The sequence below is a fragment of the Diospyros lotus genome, chromosome 13 (assembly GCF_014633365.1).
Source record: "Diospyros lotus cultivar Yz01 chromosome 13, ASM1463336v1, whole genome shotgun sequence".
Taxonomy (NCBI): domain Eukaryota; kingdom Viridiplantae; phylum Streptophyta; class Magnoliopsida; order Ericales; family Ebenaceae; genus Diospyros; species Diospyros lotus.
Genome location: NC_068350.1, coordinates 24,565,930 through 24,582,187, shown reverse-complemented (window position 1 = coordinate 24,582,187; position 16,258 = coordinate 24,565,930). Strand labels below are relative to the sequence as shown.

Here is a 16,258-nt window from a genome sequence, read left to right as displayed (position 1 = left end):
GCCACAACCGCTTCAAAGAATGGAAGTACTTAGTGACAGAATTATCTCCTTGTCGGATCTCTCCCAGTTTCAGAGTTAATTCAAAAACCTGAGATTGATTCCCCAAGTCAGAGTACATCTGATTGACATTGTCCCACAATTCCTTTGCAATAGGATAGCATATATAATTGGAACTGATATCTTCATCCATGGAATTGACTAGCCATGTCATTACCATGGAGTTTTCAACATCCCAAATAAAATGGGATGGGTCATCCGTTGCAGGTTCCTTCTTGTCCCCGGTAAGATAGCCAATTTTCCCTTGCCCACGAGTATACATCCGGACTGATTGAGACCAACGGTAGAGATTTCAGAATGGGTTTGGACAGAATGGGTTGGTTGGGTTGCTGGCATTTTTGTTGGGACAGCAACGGTAGAGATTTCAGAGGTAACTTCGAACATGGCTGAGAAGGATTAAAACTACTTGATATGATCAGGAAAGAAGCCACTGGTGTAAGGCCAGCTGCTACTTTTGGAAGGCAGCGACAGTAGTGATGGGAGGTTGAGATAGCAGCAACTCTGGGAGGCAACGACACTGGGACAAGGCAGCAGCGACTCTGGGAGGCAGCGACATAGGGATCACGAGCACAGGGATCGCGAGCAGGGATCGTGAGCAGGGATCGCGAACAACAGCATAGGGATCGCGAGCGGCCAGCAGCATCTAGGAACACGGTCGGTGGCGTTGGAGCTGTTTGGGGATGGCGACTGAGAGTTGCCAATGGAGAGAGGCCGACAGATCTGAGATTGGCGGCAACTAAGGGTTGCTACCGGAGAGGCGCTGGCGGCTTGATTCCAGATGACTGACCGAGCAGCCTAGGGTTTTTTTTCAGAGTGTATGGCTGTGATTTGATTATGGCTCTGATACCAACTTAGAAATCAGACCCAGAAATCTCTTCATTAACACAAAATAATTGTGTACAACATCCTCTTTTAAGGAGAGGATTACTAGCAAAGAAGGAAAGAAATAATTGTAAGCATCCTACCATTATTATCTTTCTATATTTACATGATATTTACATAGAACACTGATCCTAGAATATTCTAGGATCAAGGCTAGATCAGCACAATTCCAGCACTTTTGTTGAATCTAAACCCTTCTTTGGCTCCTCTAGTGTTGGTCCCCGGGGGCAAAATATAGAGTATGGTGACCAAAGTGTTGGTGATGTTCTTCCTAACCTAAAATCAGTTCCAACAACCTCTAGTAAGCTATCAGAGATTGATCAGCCTATCACATCTACTCCCTCACTACACTCACCAACCTTCAATGAAAATGACATATCTAATCAAGCAGCCCCGTAACTGCCATCCTAGTCAGGTTTAAGGGCTCTCCTTATGCATTCAAAAGAAGACCTCAGCCCATTCTGGATCCTTAGCTTGCATTAACATCATACCTCACTCTAGGTACCGAATTCATTCAACCCTCAATTCCAGTTTCATCTAACCCTATATTCCTAATGATTTGGATCTCCTTATTGTTGTTAGAAAAATGGTTAGAAGTTGTACTCAACATCCATTGGCTAATTTTATCTCTTACCACTATCTATCCCAAAAGCACAAAAGCTTCCTAACATCCTTGGATACTATTGTTATTCCTATGTTAGTAGATGAGACTCTAAAAGATTAGAACTAGAAGCAAGCTATGTTGGAGGAGATGAGAGCGTTAAATAAAAATCAAACATGGGAGCTGGTACCTAGACCAAAGGGGGTCATTCTAGTAGGTTGTAGGTGGATTTTTAACCTGAAATACAATGCAGATGGAACCTTGGAGGGTATAAAACTAGGCTGATGGCTAAGGGCTATATTCAATCCTATGAAGTAGACTACCTTGAGACCATTGCTCCTATGGCAAAAATGACAATAGTGAGAATACTCCTATCACTAGCAGCCTGATTTGGGTGGCAATTACAATAGCTAGATGTGAAGAATGCCTTCCTATATGGAGATTTAGAGGAGGAAGTATTCATGGAATTACCTTCAGGATTCTAGAAAGAAGATTCAGGGAAGGCATGCGGGCTTAAGAAGGCCCTCTATGGCCTCAAGCAGTCCCCATGAGCTTGGCTTGGCAGACTTTCTAAGGCCATGAGATTTATGAGATATTACCAAAGCAGAGATGATCATACCCTATTTATTAAGCACTCAAGTGAAGAGAAGGTGATTGCCTTCCTAGCGTATATGGATGACATAATTGTTACTGGGAATGATGGCGAAGAACAAGAAGTTGTCAAGGAAAATTTGGCTCGAAAATTCAAGATTAAAGACCTTGGTGCTCTCAAATATTTTTTGGAAATAGAAGTTAATCTTAAGGCAGGAATTTTTCTATCCCAATGCAAGTATATCTTGGATTTGTTAACTGAAATAGGTTTGTTAGGAGGAAAAGGAGCAAGCATACCAGTAGTGTAACGCCCCAGCCTCTTCAAGGCATTGTATTATATGCTAGGATTTTTTTTTTTTTTTATATGTGAATCAAGCTAAAATCCTCAACACATTCATATAGCAATAACATTCCCAAAATTAGACTAAGGAAATGAAATACATAATCATTAGTGGAAATGAGATCAGAACCTTAAAAACCATAACATACACGGGTTCATACATGTCATTTGCCCGTCACGTCATTACAATGACCATTAAAACCACATAACATAAATGACTGAAATGACTGGTACTTAGCCCTGCATAGGGCCCACAAAAACTTCTATCACGATCACGCTTCAACCACACCTTTGCCCTTCCGGCTGCTCGTCTCGCTTAGAATGTGGAATATTCCAAGGACATACGTCAAATATTAGAAGATGAATCTTCTAAGTGAGGGTTAAAATGACAGTTACATGAATGTATGCGTCCAACATTAGAAGATAAATCTTCTAAGTGAGGGTTAAAATGACAGTTACATAAATGCATGATATAGTACGTGAATGAACATATACCCTAGTGTAACTTCCCTGGCCCACCAGTCCAACACGAAACCCTAAGCAAAATCCCGACATGCTTTCAAGATAATCCTAACGTTATTCCCTCAATTGCCCTTGGGGAATTACAGCTACACTATCAGGGCGACATCCCAATCCCATGCACGAGTATCAATATATCAATAATATCGTGCCATGTGAAAATTACGACATTCCATGCAATAGTATATGAGCAAATATAACAAAATGATCATAACTTTCATGAGTATTATGCATAATATAAGCAATCATATCATATACAAGGTTTTGGGAAAAATCACTCACCTTAAGGTTCAAGACACCTCGAAAAGCGTGCCCTACCTCGATTTGCGTGCTAAGCCTCAAAAGTCGCGCAATCACTCAATTTTGAGCCACAAAGCACCCTATTCATCATATTTATTCAAATAACTATTAAACCCTATTTTTCCTCAATTTATTTCCATTTTTCTTCACTAATATTCCAAAATAAATACCTACTTAAATATTTTCCCAAATATTTTTCCACAATAATTCCTAAAATAAAATTAGAAAAATATTAAAAAAAATTCAAAATTACCTAATAGGCCACACGCCCGCACACGCCAAGGTGAGTGGCTACTCGTGATGACTGGCGCGTGAGCTTCATGCGCCGATTGTCTTCTCCGACCCCAGCACATCGGAAAATCTAGATTTGGCTTCAAGCTTGATCTCCTCCCTTAGTCAATCACGATAGCTGGCTTGGCTACTTGAAAGGATGCCTAGAGATACCCCAATCGGGGGTTTATAGCCTCAGCCGAACCCACCCGCCTCAGTTTTCAACGACCCCTCGAAACCTCACTAAGCTTACACAAAAACTCTCCATTTCTTCCAAAATTGATCCTCACCAACCCAAGAACAAAAGCCCCTTATCCTTGATACTCGATTTGCCTTCTAACGTGCTCAATTTCAAGCTCCAACTTTGAAAATTTTCAACCATTTCAATCTCTTTTTATACTTAAAATCGAGCCTATAAACGACAAATCTTACTTCATCCGAGGCCATTGATGTCTTCTCTTGCCTTAGATCAATCCAAACCCACCGAAAAATGGCCCAAAACCTCGATCACAGTGGCTAACTTTCGGCCACTTTTGGCCGAAATTCCGACCATTTCGATCCGTTTTGTTAGCCATGGATCGATCTAGGCCAAGCCCAGAGGTCCCTTAACCCTTTTCCTCAAGTTTCCCGTGGCCAAAAGCAATGATGGAATGGGTGGCCGAAAGCTTGATCGGCCATAGTTGCCCAACTTTTTCTGAAATTGCACTTTCACCCCTCTCAACTTTTGAAATGCATTTTGACCCTTTCCACAAGACCCCTGAGTTTTCCAAAACTTCTATTGAGACCCTCATGTTCTAAACTTCTCATTTGACCACCGAAGTTTTAGAAATAATGTCGTTTCGACCTCCCACAGGAATTTTCAAAAATTATACTTTGGCCTGGAATTACGCTTTGATTGTGAAACCCTCTTGTTTCATTCCGAGATCACTTAAGGATTGTTCCTTATGTACTATTTGACTTCTTTGAAGGTTCCGTTGTCTTTTCGGAAGCCTCTTATGACAATTCAATTTTTTAGCCTGATCCAAAGCTGTACTGAAAACCGCTTCTAATCCGATTTATTTTAATGTCATAAATCATATCTCAAGGTGTTTGTTAGGGTCATACCTATTTCCTTAGGTATCTAAGCTCTTGGGTATTGCCTCTGACTGATTCGGTCATTTTCTACCAATTCCTTTGAAACTTCATATTTCTTCTCATACACTTATTTCAAAAGTAACCCAAAGTTTTGGATATTACAAGTAAAGCCTAATATCAAATTAAGGGAAAGCCCTAGTAGCCAACCAGTGGATAAGGGAAGGTACTAGAGATTAGTTGGACGATTGATTTATCTCTCACATGCTAGACCTGACATTGCTTTTACTATCAGCCTAGTAAGTGAGTTTATGCACAACCCAACCAAGGAACATATGCAGGCAGTAAGAAAGATAGTATGCTATCTAAAAGAAACACCAGGCAAGGGTGCTAGCCACTTGTCCCATCCTTTAGGCTGTAGGAAGCAGAAACACCTCAAGTATGTCTCTAAGCATTGTTTACTTGTTCAGATTGGTCATCCGTCTCTGGATGGTATGTTGTAAACATGTATAGCTTAGATCCTAGAGACCTCAGTAACTCTTGCCAAAAAAGACTTGTTAACACCTTGTCTCTATCAGAGAATCGTTTGAGGGACCACATATAACTTGACCACATTATCCATAAAAAATGGCCACTTCTTGAGTAGTGAATGGGTAGGACAAGCCCAAGAAATGACTGAATTTTGTAAGCCAGTCCATCACCACTAATGTACAATTTCTCCCTTCTAATCTAGGTAGTCCTTCTACGAAGTCCATGGTAATATTGGCCCATGCCTAATCTAGGATGCCCAAGGGCTGTAAAAGGCCTAGTCTTACAACTGATTCATGCTTGCATTGCTTGCATGTATCACAATTAAAGACAAATTCTATCACTAACTTCTTCAAGTTAGGCCAGTAAAACACTTGCTTAACCTTCATGTAAGTGTTTTGAATTCCAGTATGCCCACCGATGGGGGACTCGTGCAATGTTAGGAGTATCTTCTCCTTTAGGTTTTCAGAGTCCCCAACCACTAATCGGCCTTGATACCTCAGTAAGCCATTAAGTATAGTATACCCTGACCTACTATTTTCATATTTACTCAATTGCTCCAATAGGTCCCTTGTCCATTCCCCCTTCTCATAACTAACTACCACTTCTTGGCACCAATCAGGCACCAACGCAGTAATGGCTGCACTTGATCCCTCTTCATGGCATCAGGATAAGGCATCAACTGCCACATTCTCCTTCCCCTTTCTATACTGAATCACATAATTGAGCCCCATGAGTTTTGCCATGCCCTTTCTCTACAGATGGGTGTGTAGCCTTTGTTGTAGGAGGAACTTAAGACTCTCATGATCAATTTTGATTACAAACTACCCCCTCTCTAGGTAATGCCTCCATTTATCCACTACCATAAGTACAGTTAGGAGCTCCTTATCGTAGATGCTAAGTCCTTGGTGCCAAGGCCTAACTAAGGAAAGCCAAAGGCCGGCCATCTTAAGTTAGGACAACCCCTACTCCGGTGTTACCGGCATTTGTTTCTAAGGTGAATGGCTTGTTAAAGTCAGGCAACCCCAGTAAAAGAATCTCGCTCATGGCCATCTTTAACTGTTCAAATGCCCCCTCAACCCTCTCATCCCATTTAAACCCATCTTTCTTGAGCAATTATGTTAGGGGCTTGCTAATTACCCCATAGTTTTTAACAAAGCGTCTATAATACCATGTTAGGCCCAAAAACCCTCTCAAAGCCCTAATAATGGTAGGTCTAGGCCAGGCAGTCATGGCAGCTATCTTCTTGGGGTCGGTGCTAACTCCAGCAAGCTAGATAATGTGCCCCAAGTACTCCACCTGCTTTTAGGAAAATGCACACTTGGACTTCTTGATATACAGTTAATTGAATCTAAGAACTTGAAATGAAGTCCTAAGGTGGTCTATGTGTTAGGAAAATGTAGGATTATAGATTAAGATATCATCAAAAAATGCCAACACAAATTTTCTGAGGTAAGGGTTCAAAGATATGGTTCATTAGGCCTTGAAATGTAGTTGGGTCATTGGTTAATCCAAATGGCATTACTATAAATTTGTAATGTCCATGGTGGATTTTGAAAGCAGTTTTTGGTATATCAACTGGGTTCATCCGAATCTAATGATATCCGGACCTTAGGTCAAGTTTGGAGAACACTATAGCATGTTTTAGTTCGTCCAGTAGGTCCTCAATGATAAGAATGGGGAATTTGTCTTTTATAGTTAGGGTGTTAAGCTGGCAATAATTAATGCAAAAGCACCAGGTTCCATCCTTCTTTTTAACTAACAAGACAGGTGAGGCAAAGGGACTTCTGCTAGGTTGGATGATAGAGTGATTTAACATGTCTCTCACCAATTTCTCAATCTTTGACTTGAGTTTTGGTGGGTATCTATACGACCCAGTGTTCTAAAAATCGCTCTAGGTGACCACTGGCCGCCCCGAGTATGCCCTAGTCGGGCCTCCTAGGCACCAGCCCGATTAATCGGCCGCAGCGGCACCTAAGCGCCCCAAGCAGCGCCTAGGCGACCCGCACCGCCTGGGCCGCCCAATTTTTTGCTTTATATATCAGCCAATTTTAGGGTATTTTATTTCTTAATCTCGTCTCTCAGCCTCTCCCCCTCTCACCCCAAGGTCGCCGCTGCCTCAACGTTGTCGTCTCAACGTCGTCAACTCGCTGGTACTCACCGCCATCACTGCCTCCAGCTCCATCATCGCCGTCAAGCTTCATCAACACTGCCTATGCCATTCGCGTCCTCCTCGCTGCCTAAACGTCACCGCCACCACCACATCCTCGCCATCAAGCTCCATCTCTGCCGCCAGCGAGCTCCATATCCTTCGTAACCTCTTTCTCTCTCTCTCTCTCTCTGAATCTCTGGTTATTGGTTTCTATTTCTCTCCGTTACATTGTTTCTGTTTTTCATTTTTTATTTTATTTTATTTTGCTGTTCTATTTATATATTATGTTATAAATTGGGAGTACTGGCAGCCTTTAAACCCTCCAAGAAACCGATCAAACAACCCTCCAAACACTCCTAACTCGCCGACAACACACAACCAACACAACAGCCTATAAAAGAATAGAATTTAAGTGCAAGAACAAAACAAGAAAGAAAATATTCAAACCATATAAGAAGACAGAATTTATCCTGGTTCATGCCAATTGAATTGGCACTACATCCAGCCTTCAAACCACCACCGAGCACAGCCTTCTTTATTGATGAAAACAGTACAAGACTTATCTCTTCCCTCTCTCACGATACAAGCCTCCCAAAAGAGTACAAAACTATAACTCACAGCTTTCTCACTCTCAAAGCTCTCGTGAAATCAGAAGAGAACATGCGGTGATCTATCCCTCAACCCCCCTGCCCTATTTATAGAGAATAGGGTGATATTTTTTAGGGCTAGACATGATATTACCAGTTTTTCCCTTCATTAATAACTAATTATTACAAGAAAGCCCCCAGCCTATCAACTAATCATAACCACATACAAGACTGCATATTTAACCTATCACTAACTCTAGACAATTCTTAACATATTAGATATATATTTAGTTTTAATTATTATTAATTATATATAATATATGTGTTTTTACATGATGAAGAAGATTGAAAACAAAAAATTATATGAGGCTATTGGTTATTTTGCACAAAATAATTTTGTTTTCATTATATTATAAAACAAAAGTTATGAAAACAAAATTATTTTGCTCTTTTATTGTTTTAATTTGATTATTTTGTAGTTATTTTGCAGTTATGGCATGATATGTTATTGTTATTTTGAAGATTAAGTGAAATTATTGGTTATATATATATAGGTTTCTATTGCAAATTTCTTCGATTAAAAAAAAATCAAAATTTTCTAGGCTCCGCCTAGGCGCCCTAGGCGCTAGGCCCTAGCCTGGCGCCCGACTAGCGCCTAGCGCCTTTTAGAACACTGATAGGACCAGATGTTCACTAGTTCTGAGTTAGGAATAAAGGGGTATGGAATGATCAAAGGGTCTTTTGGGTGGTAAGTCCATAGGGTCTGCAAACAAGTCCTGGAATTCATTCAACAATGTATCTAACAAAGTCAATTCGTGTACCTACCACAGAGAGGGTGCCTAGTTACTGGCAATCATCATGCATTGCCCTTCTTGGTCTTCCATCTCTTCCCTTGCCTCAATTGAAAACAATTGAGCCACTTGAGACAACTTGCATTTAAACAGCTTCTGCAATCATTTTCTGCTAATCATCTTGCAAATCCCAATGTCCACATTTCCTTAGAGGGTCACCCTCCTCCCTTCCTTCTCCAGGTTCACCTCCATCTTGTTAAAGTCAAAGCTAATTGGGCTCACCCCCTTGATCCAATCGACTCCCAAAACTAGTTGACATCCCCCAAGTTTCAAAAACCTCAAATCAGCCTCAAAGGCTTCCCCCTGCATTGTCACAACTCTAGGGTTAGTTAGGGTTGCGACAGGAAATAGGGAAGAAATCAGAATTGAATAAATGAAGGGGAGAAATCAGCAAAAAAGGGAGGGAGAGTTAGAGAAGAAACGAGAGAGGAATAGAGAGAATTTGGAAGATAGAATTTTCATTTCATTACACATGATATCCATCCTCTTCCAGTTGGCCTTTTTATAGGCAAAGCTAACTGCTTAACTGATTTCTAACAGCACCCATGTGCTCTTAACAAATTGCAAAATATCTCTAACAAACTATTATACCCCATTACAATAATGCCCCTCTATTGCTCCTAGGATCATGACAATTTCCCCACCTTGAAAGGTTTCTTATCCCCAAGAAACTTATTACAACCAAGCTATTCTAATACCCATCTTCACCAACTAGTTTCTTCTTCGCTTTTTCTCGTTCTTATCTCGTATTTCTCTCTTCTTTTGCTCTCTCTTTTCTTTTTCCTCAACAGTAAGAGTACTCTAACTTGCTGCAACACCAAGTCCAGCCATCCACTTCTTCCCTATTGCCATTGAAAATGGTTCCAATTGAGTTGTTAGTCGTGCAACCATATCATTTCCAGTTATAGGAAGAAATTCAAACTTCTCTTTAAGCAAATCAACGTTTTTGGCAGCTACTGTCTTGTCTTGTGTGCTCGAGCCAATAACATCCGTATGGGATGTTCCAAGCAAGGTGCCTGGTTGCTCCTTTTGTCCTTCTCCTCAAGTACTTGGTAAAGTGGCTTTTCGGACTCCTTCCTCTGTTGTTTTCGTAGATCAATAGCATCAAAAGTCTCAGCACCAATGGGAGTGCTTGAGAGACTGTCAACTGATTGAATACCGTCCTCCAATTCCTCTTCCTCAATCTCTTCTTCCACCTACTCTTCTTCCTCTTCTCCTTCTTCCTCAAAGTTGGACTAATCTTGTTGCAAAACCCCAAAAACATCACCATCAAGAACTTATTTTCCAAAGGAATCGGTGTGTTCCTTTAATTCTCCTTTTGCCCACTCACCCTAGACCAAACCCCCGTAATTGTTGTTGTTGCTGCTAGCATTGTCGTTACAACCACCTTTCTTGTCAATTCTACTGCCTAAATCAGGGTACTCCTTTTTCGGCTGCTCCATTTTAAGGAAGTCATCTTTGTTAAGACTTCCGCAATAATTATCAAAAAATTCAGCGGAAAAGCTATAGTGATACTTCTTAATCATTATCATTGCGAATTCCTACAACTGCTCGTGCAACATACGACCAAATTCCTTGCACACTCCATGTATCCCACTGCTTGTCTCCTTGTCAACTTGACTGGACTCATTATCCAACTTTCCCCATGCCTAATTTTTCTAGCTAAACTGCTCATGATTCTTGTTGTTTCCAGCTGAAAATGCAGCCTTCTTTTGCGACCATTGAGGCTCCGACTATCTCATGTGCACACTACTTCCCAAGGCTTCATGAGCAGGACATCCCACTAAAAATGCACCATCCTTTGACTACAATTGAGACTCCAATGGTCTCGTGAGTGCACTGCTCCCCATGGCAGACTTCTCACGAGCAGTATAAGCCGAAGACCAATAAACAGGAGCTCTCTACATCCTTAATCCAACACTTCCTTTCTGTATCTGCTTCACAACAATCACCTCTGAACTGATCCAAGAAGTGGCAAATTGTAGGCACTATTATGCTTTGGAGTCGATCCTATTTTAAGACCAAAATAAATTGCACGTTACAACAACTTTGATAGGCCTTCAAGAGTCACCTAAGGGCTACCGAATATCCTGTCTTGCTTGCTGCAAGAATACCTAATACTTGCTGGAATCACTGTCGAAAACGCCGGCCTACTCGCCTCCAAAATTTAAGAGGGAAATTCTTATCACTGATCCGTTACAGCCACGAGGATAACCTCACTGTGACTCCTTCCGATTCAGAGCATGAGGTGATCAGAAATCACCAAACCCTGCTTCTCCCTTCAATTCCAAATAATAATTACCGAAATTATTAGTCGAGGGTCACTCACCTACTACGCCTTCCAGTTCACAATCGCCTGGCCTCAAATCCGCTTCAACTTATGGCAAGTCAGTCGCAGCACCTACAACGCACCGGTCAAAAGCTTCACTGTCTGTCCGCTCCAGTCACGATCACTACCAGTCGCAAACCTCTTGCCAATGATAGCCCAACCAGTGACGCATCAAAGCTTCCTTCCCCTGGTTCTACCTAATCATCGACCGTAATTTGACAACAGCCACAACACCCACTGCACCACCATGAGGAACCTGCTGCACAATCGCCAGAAACCTACTGCAAGTGACTTGGCCGCAACACCCACTTCCTTGCCCGACCAAACCACGATCGCTAGAAACCCGCCACACAACCGCAATCACTTGGAACTCCTGCACCGATCGCAACCTCCTAGCCATTCACATCAACCTCTGGTCACCCACTCCAGTCATCCGACTAAACCGCGTCACCCACTCCAGTCACCGTCCAATGGTCCACCGGCTTCATTGTACTCTTCTCGGAATAACAGCGAAGCTCACCTGATTGAATTTGCCAAGACACAACTGATGGTCAACGATCATAAGAATCCCACTACACTTCCGCTACGTCTTCGATTCGGAGTCAAATTAATTACCTACTATGCTTTGCCTCTTAATTTGAAACCGAGAATTGCTTTGCTCTCTCGATTACAACCTGGCTACCTTGATAACTTCTTTTGCATCAGCGATCCAAAATTCCCACCTGATCATAAAAATCGTTGCCCGTCACTATAGATCAGCAACCTCCAGATCTGATCGCGACCACTAATCGTCAGTTATATTGCAGTCGTTGGCTCCTACAATGTAGCTTCCTACGATTCACCTACTCTGTTGAATTCACCGACCTTTAACTGGAATCAAACCCACAGCTAAGGATTGACTGTTCTGATACCATTTGTCACAACTCTAGGGTTAGTTAGGGTTGTGATAGGAATTGGCAAAGAAATTAGAATTGAAGGAAGGGGAGAAATTAGCAAAAAAGAGAGGGAGAGTTAGAGAAGAAACGAGAGAGGAATAGAGAGAATTTGGAAGATAGAATTTTCATTTCATTACACATGATATCCATCCTCTTCCAATTAGCCTTTTCATAGGCAAAGCTAACTGCTTAACTGGTTTCTAACAGCACCCATGTGCTCCTACCAAATTGCAAAATATCCCTAATAAACTATTATACCCTATTACAATAATGCCCTTCTATTGCTCCTAGGGTCATGACGTGCATCATCCAACAAAACCCCAAACAAGCTAATTGGCTCAACACCTTACTTCCATTGGCTACCGTTACTAATAGAGGTTGAGTATTGGCTAACTCACAATTCATCCTCTCAGCCATCCCTTTATCAATGAAATTGTGGGTGCTCCCACTGTCAATTAGCACCATGAGAGTGTTAACTGTCACTTCCACCTTAATGATCTTAGTGTTGGTCACCCCTTTGATAGCATGTAACGAAATGGCACCATTGTCTTCTTCATCCAATTCATTCACCAGAGCCACTGTCTCTTCCCCAACATTTTCTTCCATCTCACCCCCTTCCAGCAAGAGTAGTTGTCTCTTGCATTAGTGTCCCGGGAAATATTTTTCCCCACACCGATAGCACAAACCTACCTGCCTCCTGTGCTCCATGAGTCTCCCCCCATGTTGTACTGATGGAACGAGCAATGAATTTGCCTGATATTTGGGCCTTGTCTCGGTTCTACTCAACTCCTTCCCTTGCACCCTTCCTCCTGATGAAATTAGGTCGTAGCCTCCCCTTCCTTGGATCCTTTGTTTTCTCATCAATGCTTCCACTATTAGCTCCTACAGCAGGGCATCCTCCGCTGCCTCTTAGTTCTAGGCCTCATCATCTTCACCATGGGCCTAAGATCATCACTCAGCCCACTGATGAAACTTGACACGAAGTACTCCTCGGTCATTTAGGGGTTTCAAATGAGCATCAGTGAGTTCAGCTCTTCAAAATTGAGTTGATACTCATGCACAGTCCCACTCTGCCTTAATTTGTTAAACTCCTCTACTACATCTATAGTCCTCCGTTCTTCCAAACCTTTCACACAAGCCTCCAGCGAATTCCTCCCAATTACAGCTACCTCTCATTCTTAACCACCCTTGGTACCATACATCTCCCACATGGTTTAGATATGCAGCTACCAGAGTAACTCTCTGATCATCCGCCACCTAATGTATGTTAAACAACTTCTCGCACCTCTGGATCCACCACCAAGGTTTCATCTCATCAAACACTGGTAAATCGAGCTTTGGCACGGGGAAACCCGAATGGTTGGAAGTCACCAGGACTTCAGGCCTCATTTCAACTATATCATCACCCATCGTCATCAGATCAACCCCCAATTTCAATGATCCGACCACCCTCTAACTAGTGCCAATACCCAGGAGTATCAAATCCGATCTCTCTCGTGGGGAAAAGTCAGGAGATAGTCTTACTTGAGCCTAACTTGAGAATTCAGAATATTAGCATAAATTGATGTATCTGGTCTTGTACCATATTACTATCATCTCACATCTCCTCTCGGAATTGATTGCGCATGTCCCCTCTCAATCGATCCAAAACATCTTCTAGTTTCTTGTCAACCACCACCCCGATCGCCTCTTACATAGAGCCTGCTCTATTCTATACCTCCATCACTGTGGCTCTCACTTGCTGCAATTGCATCTCCATCTATTTCATGCGTGTTTCATCTACCATCGCGATTGGATCACTGGTAAACCGTCAGCCAAGAGCGTGCTCTGATACCAATTTGTCAAACCACGGATCTGACTTGGGGTAATTCTTGTCTATTTAGAGGAGAATTAGGCAAGAATTGTCGAAGGAGGAGGGAAATTGAGAATTGAGGGGGAGAAGAGAGAGAAATTAGAGGAAAATTCAGAGAGAATAGGCAATTCAAATGATATTCAATGCCTTCAATTGAGCTGGGGCCATGCTTTTAAATTGGTCCACAGCTAGGGAGTCAGCACCAAAAGCGGTTATTCCCGTGTGTACATTGCACCCCTGAGTCACAAGTTGATACAGTCATAACTACCCTCCTTGTTACCAAAGTATCCTTACAATATCACCCTTATTACAATAGATCAGTCTAGGTACGTGACAAAAGGAAGAGGAAGAACATACAGGATGAGTGGCGCCTATGGAGTGCTTGATGGCCTGAGCAGTGGCTTTATTGACCAGAGCAAAGCTAGGAAAGCCCTCTTCGTCCTTGACTCTGGTGCTATACTTTTCATCTTTGATCCAGTGCTAACATAGGAATGCCCAAAACACATACCATTATTATCATCATCATATTAAGGAATAATAGGCCCAAGACAGGACGAAATAAAGCCGACATACCTGAAATGGATCGGATGGGTCGGAAGGCGCAAGAAGGACCTTTCCGTCGCGGATGGTGAGGGAGTAATCAGTCCGGGCCTTAGTGAAGACCCTAACAGTGGGTTTTTCGTCCAATTCAGAGCCGTGGGGGCGGTGGTGGTGGTGGATAGAGGGCAGATGGGGTGAATAGTGATAAGAATCAGCCGGTTGTGGTTGTGGTTGTGGTTGAGGGGGAGAATATCCTCCTCCGTGAACGTGATGCTCTGGAAAATCGAAGTTGTGGGATGGTGGCGGTTGAGGATGCATCGAATGATGATCCAAGATTCCTCCCCCTACGTGATGGGAGCTATGACGCACATGAGTTCCTCCTCCTCCTCCTCCACCTAGTGGCGCTTCGCTGTTAGCACCATAATATGAATAGGATTGCGGTGGATGAGGAGGAAGGTTCCCAGCTCCGAAGGGAGGAGGCGGCGGTGGCGGTTCGCTTGATGGCGGTGGATAAAGAGGGCTTCCATCTCCGAAGGGAGGAGGCGGCGGTGGCGGTTCGCTTGATGGCGGTGGATAAAGAGGGCTTCCATCTCCGAAGCTCGGTGGCGGGTAGTCACTCCCTTCCTCCCTCTTGTGGTGGCGCGTGTGAGCGTGATGCCCGAACGGGAATTCCATTTTTGATCTGACTGAATATTAGGTTTCTTTCTGCAACGGCTGCACTCCCCTACGAAATTCTCCTAACCCAAACCAAACCAAACCAAACGCCAACACTCAAAAAGTAAGTCTTCTCTCCTTCCCGTCGCATCCTTTAACGACGCGGCGGCCCTCTTCCGTTGGTTGTCATCCATAGTCTAGATTTTTTTTTTGTTTTTAAAAATCATGCTATTTATATATATTTTAAATTATACAATACACATAAATAACATAAATATTCATTATTTTAGTGTACCTCATTGCACCTCAACGCTTAGGACATTTTAAATATTAGAACATTATTATGTAGTCCAAGATATATGCCATAATAGATCAATAATATTTTTTTTTTTTACAAATTCAAGATGATTGTGTAAAGTTGCTTAGTAAGTCAATCCGTCATTAGCATTGATTTGGAAAGTTATTTATATAATATAATAATAAATTATTATAAATTAAAATAGTTTTATTGAAAATTAAAATTAACACTACCGATGCAATTAGAGGGGTTATGAGAGAGAATAATCCTACTAAAAATGATATGATAAGCCCTCTACCTGGCAAGTTTAATTAAGAGAGAGCAACATATGCCCTAGTAGCGATATATATGCACCAGCAACGTCGAGAGTGATAGCAACATGTATCTTAGTAACTTTTTTTTTTTTTTGTGTTTTAGTTTACATTTTTTTTATGAAAAATGTTTAGATATGAAAAATATGATTAAAAATTCATTAGGAATGTGTAAGTAAGGCATTTAAATTAATTAATTCCAACAATATACAAGTGAGGCATCCCTATAGTGCTAGTAATAACAAGAAGGTCCACTTATTCTTTACTTTGATAGATATACATATATATATATTATTTTTTCATGACCAAAGGAATGGTCAGAGGCAAGCCTGCAGTGACAAGGGACGAGTTTTGGCGATCGATTCGTCGAGGGGTGATTGGCATCTACAGGCACTCCGACACTCAAGTGAGTAAGAGAATGAAATGGCAAAATATCAGTAGGTTAGAAGAAGAATATACCTTGGTTTTGAAGAAAATTAGTTTATATAAGAGGAGGAGAGGTCCTCTTATATGCATGCATTATGCGTTTGCAGGTGATAGGACTGGATATCTGGCGCCATCGAGACTCCCTAGGGGTGGTATGGTGCCGA

At 42.0% G+C, this 16,258-nt stretch overlaps 1 protein-coding gene across 1 annotated transcript in view; it reads right to left on the bottom strand.

Moving 5' to 3' along the window:
- The window catches only part of LOC127788625 (ricin B-like lectin EULS3), a 30,808-nt gene extending 15,598 nt beyond the window's left edge, over positions 1–15,210 (bottom strand). Inside the window, exons 1-2 of the mRNA XM_052317121.1 lie at positions 14,439–15,210; positions 14,223–14,345 (exon numbers count right to left, since the gene is read on the bottom strand). Coding sequence (XP_052173081.1) covers positions 14,223–14,345; positions 14,439–15,080 — 765 coding nt within the window. The 5' untranslated portion in view covers positions 15,081–15,210. The remainder of the gene's footprint in view (positions 1–14,222; positions 14,346–14,438) is intronic.
- Positions 15,211–16,258: the final 1,048 nt, after the last annotated feature.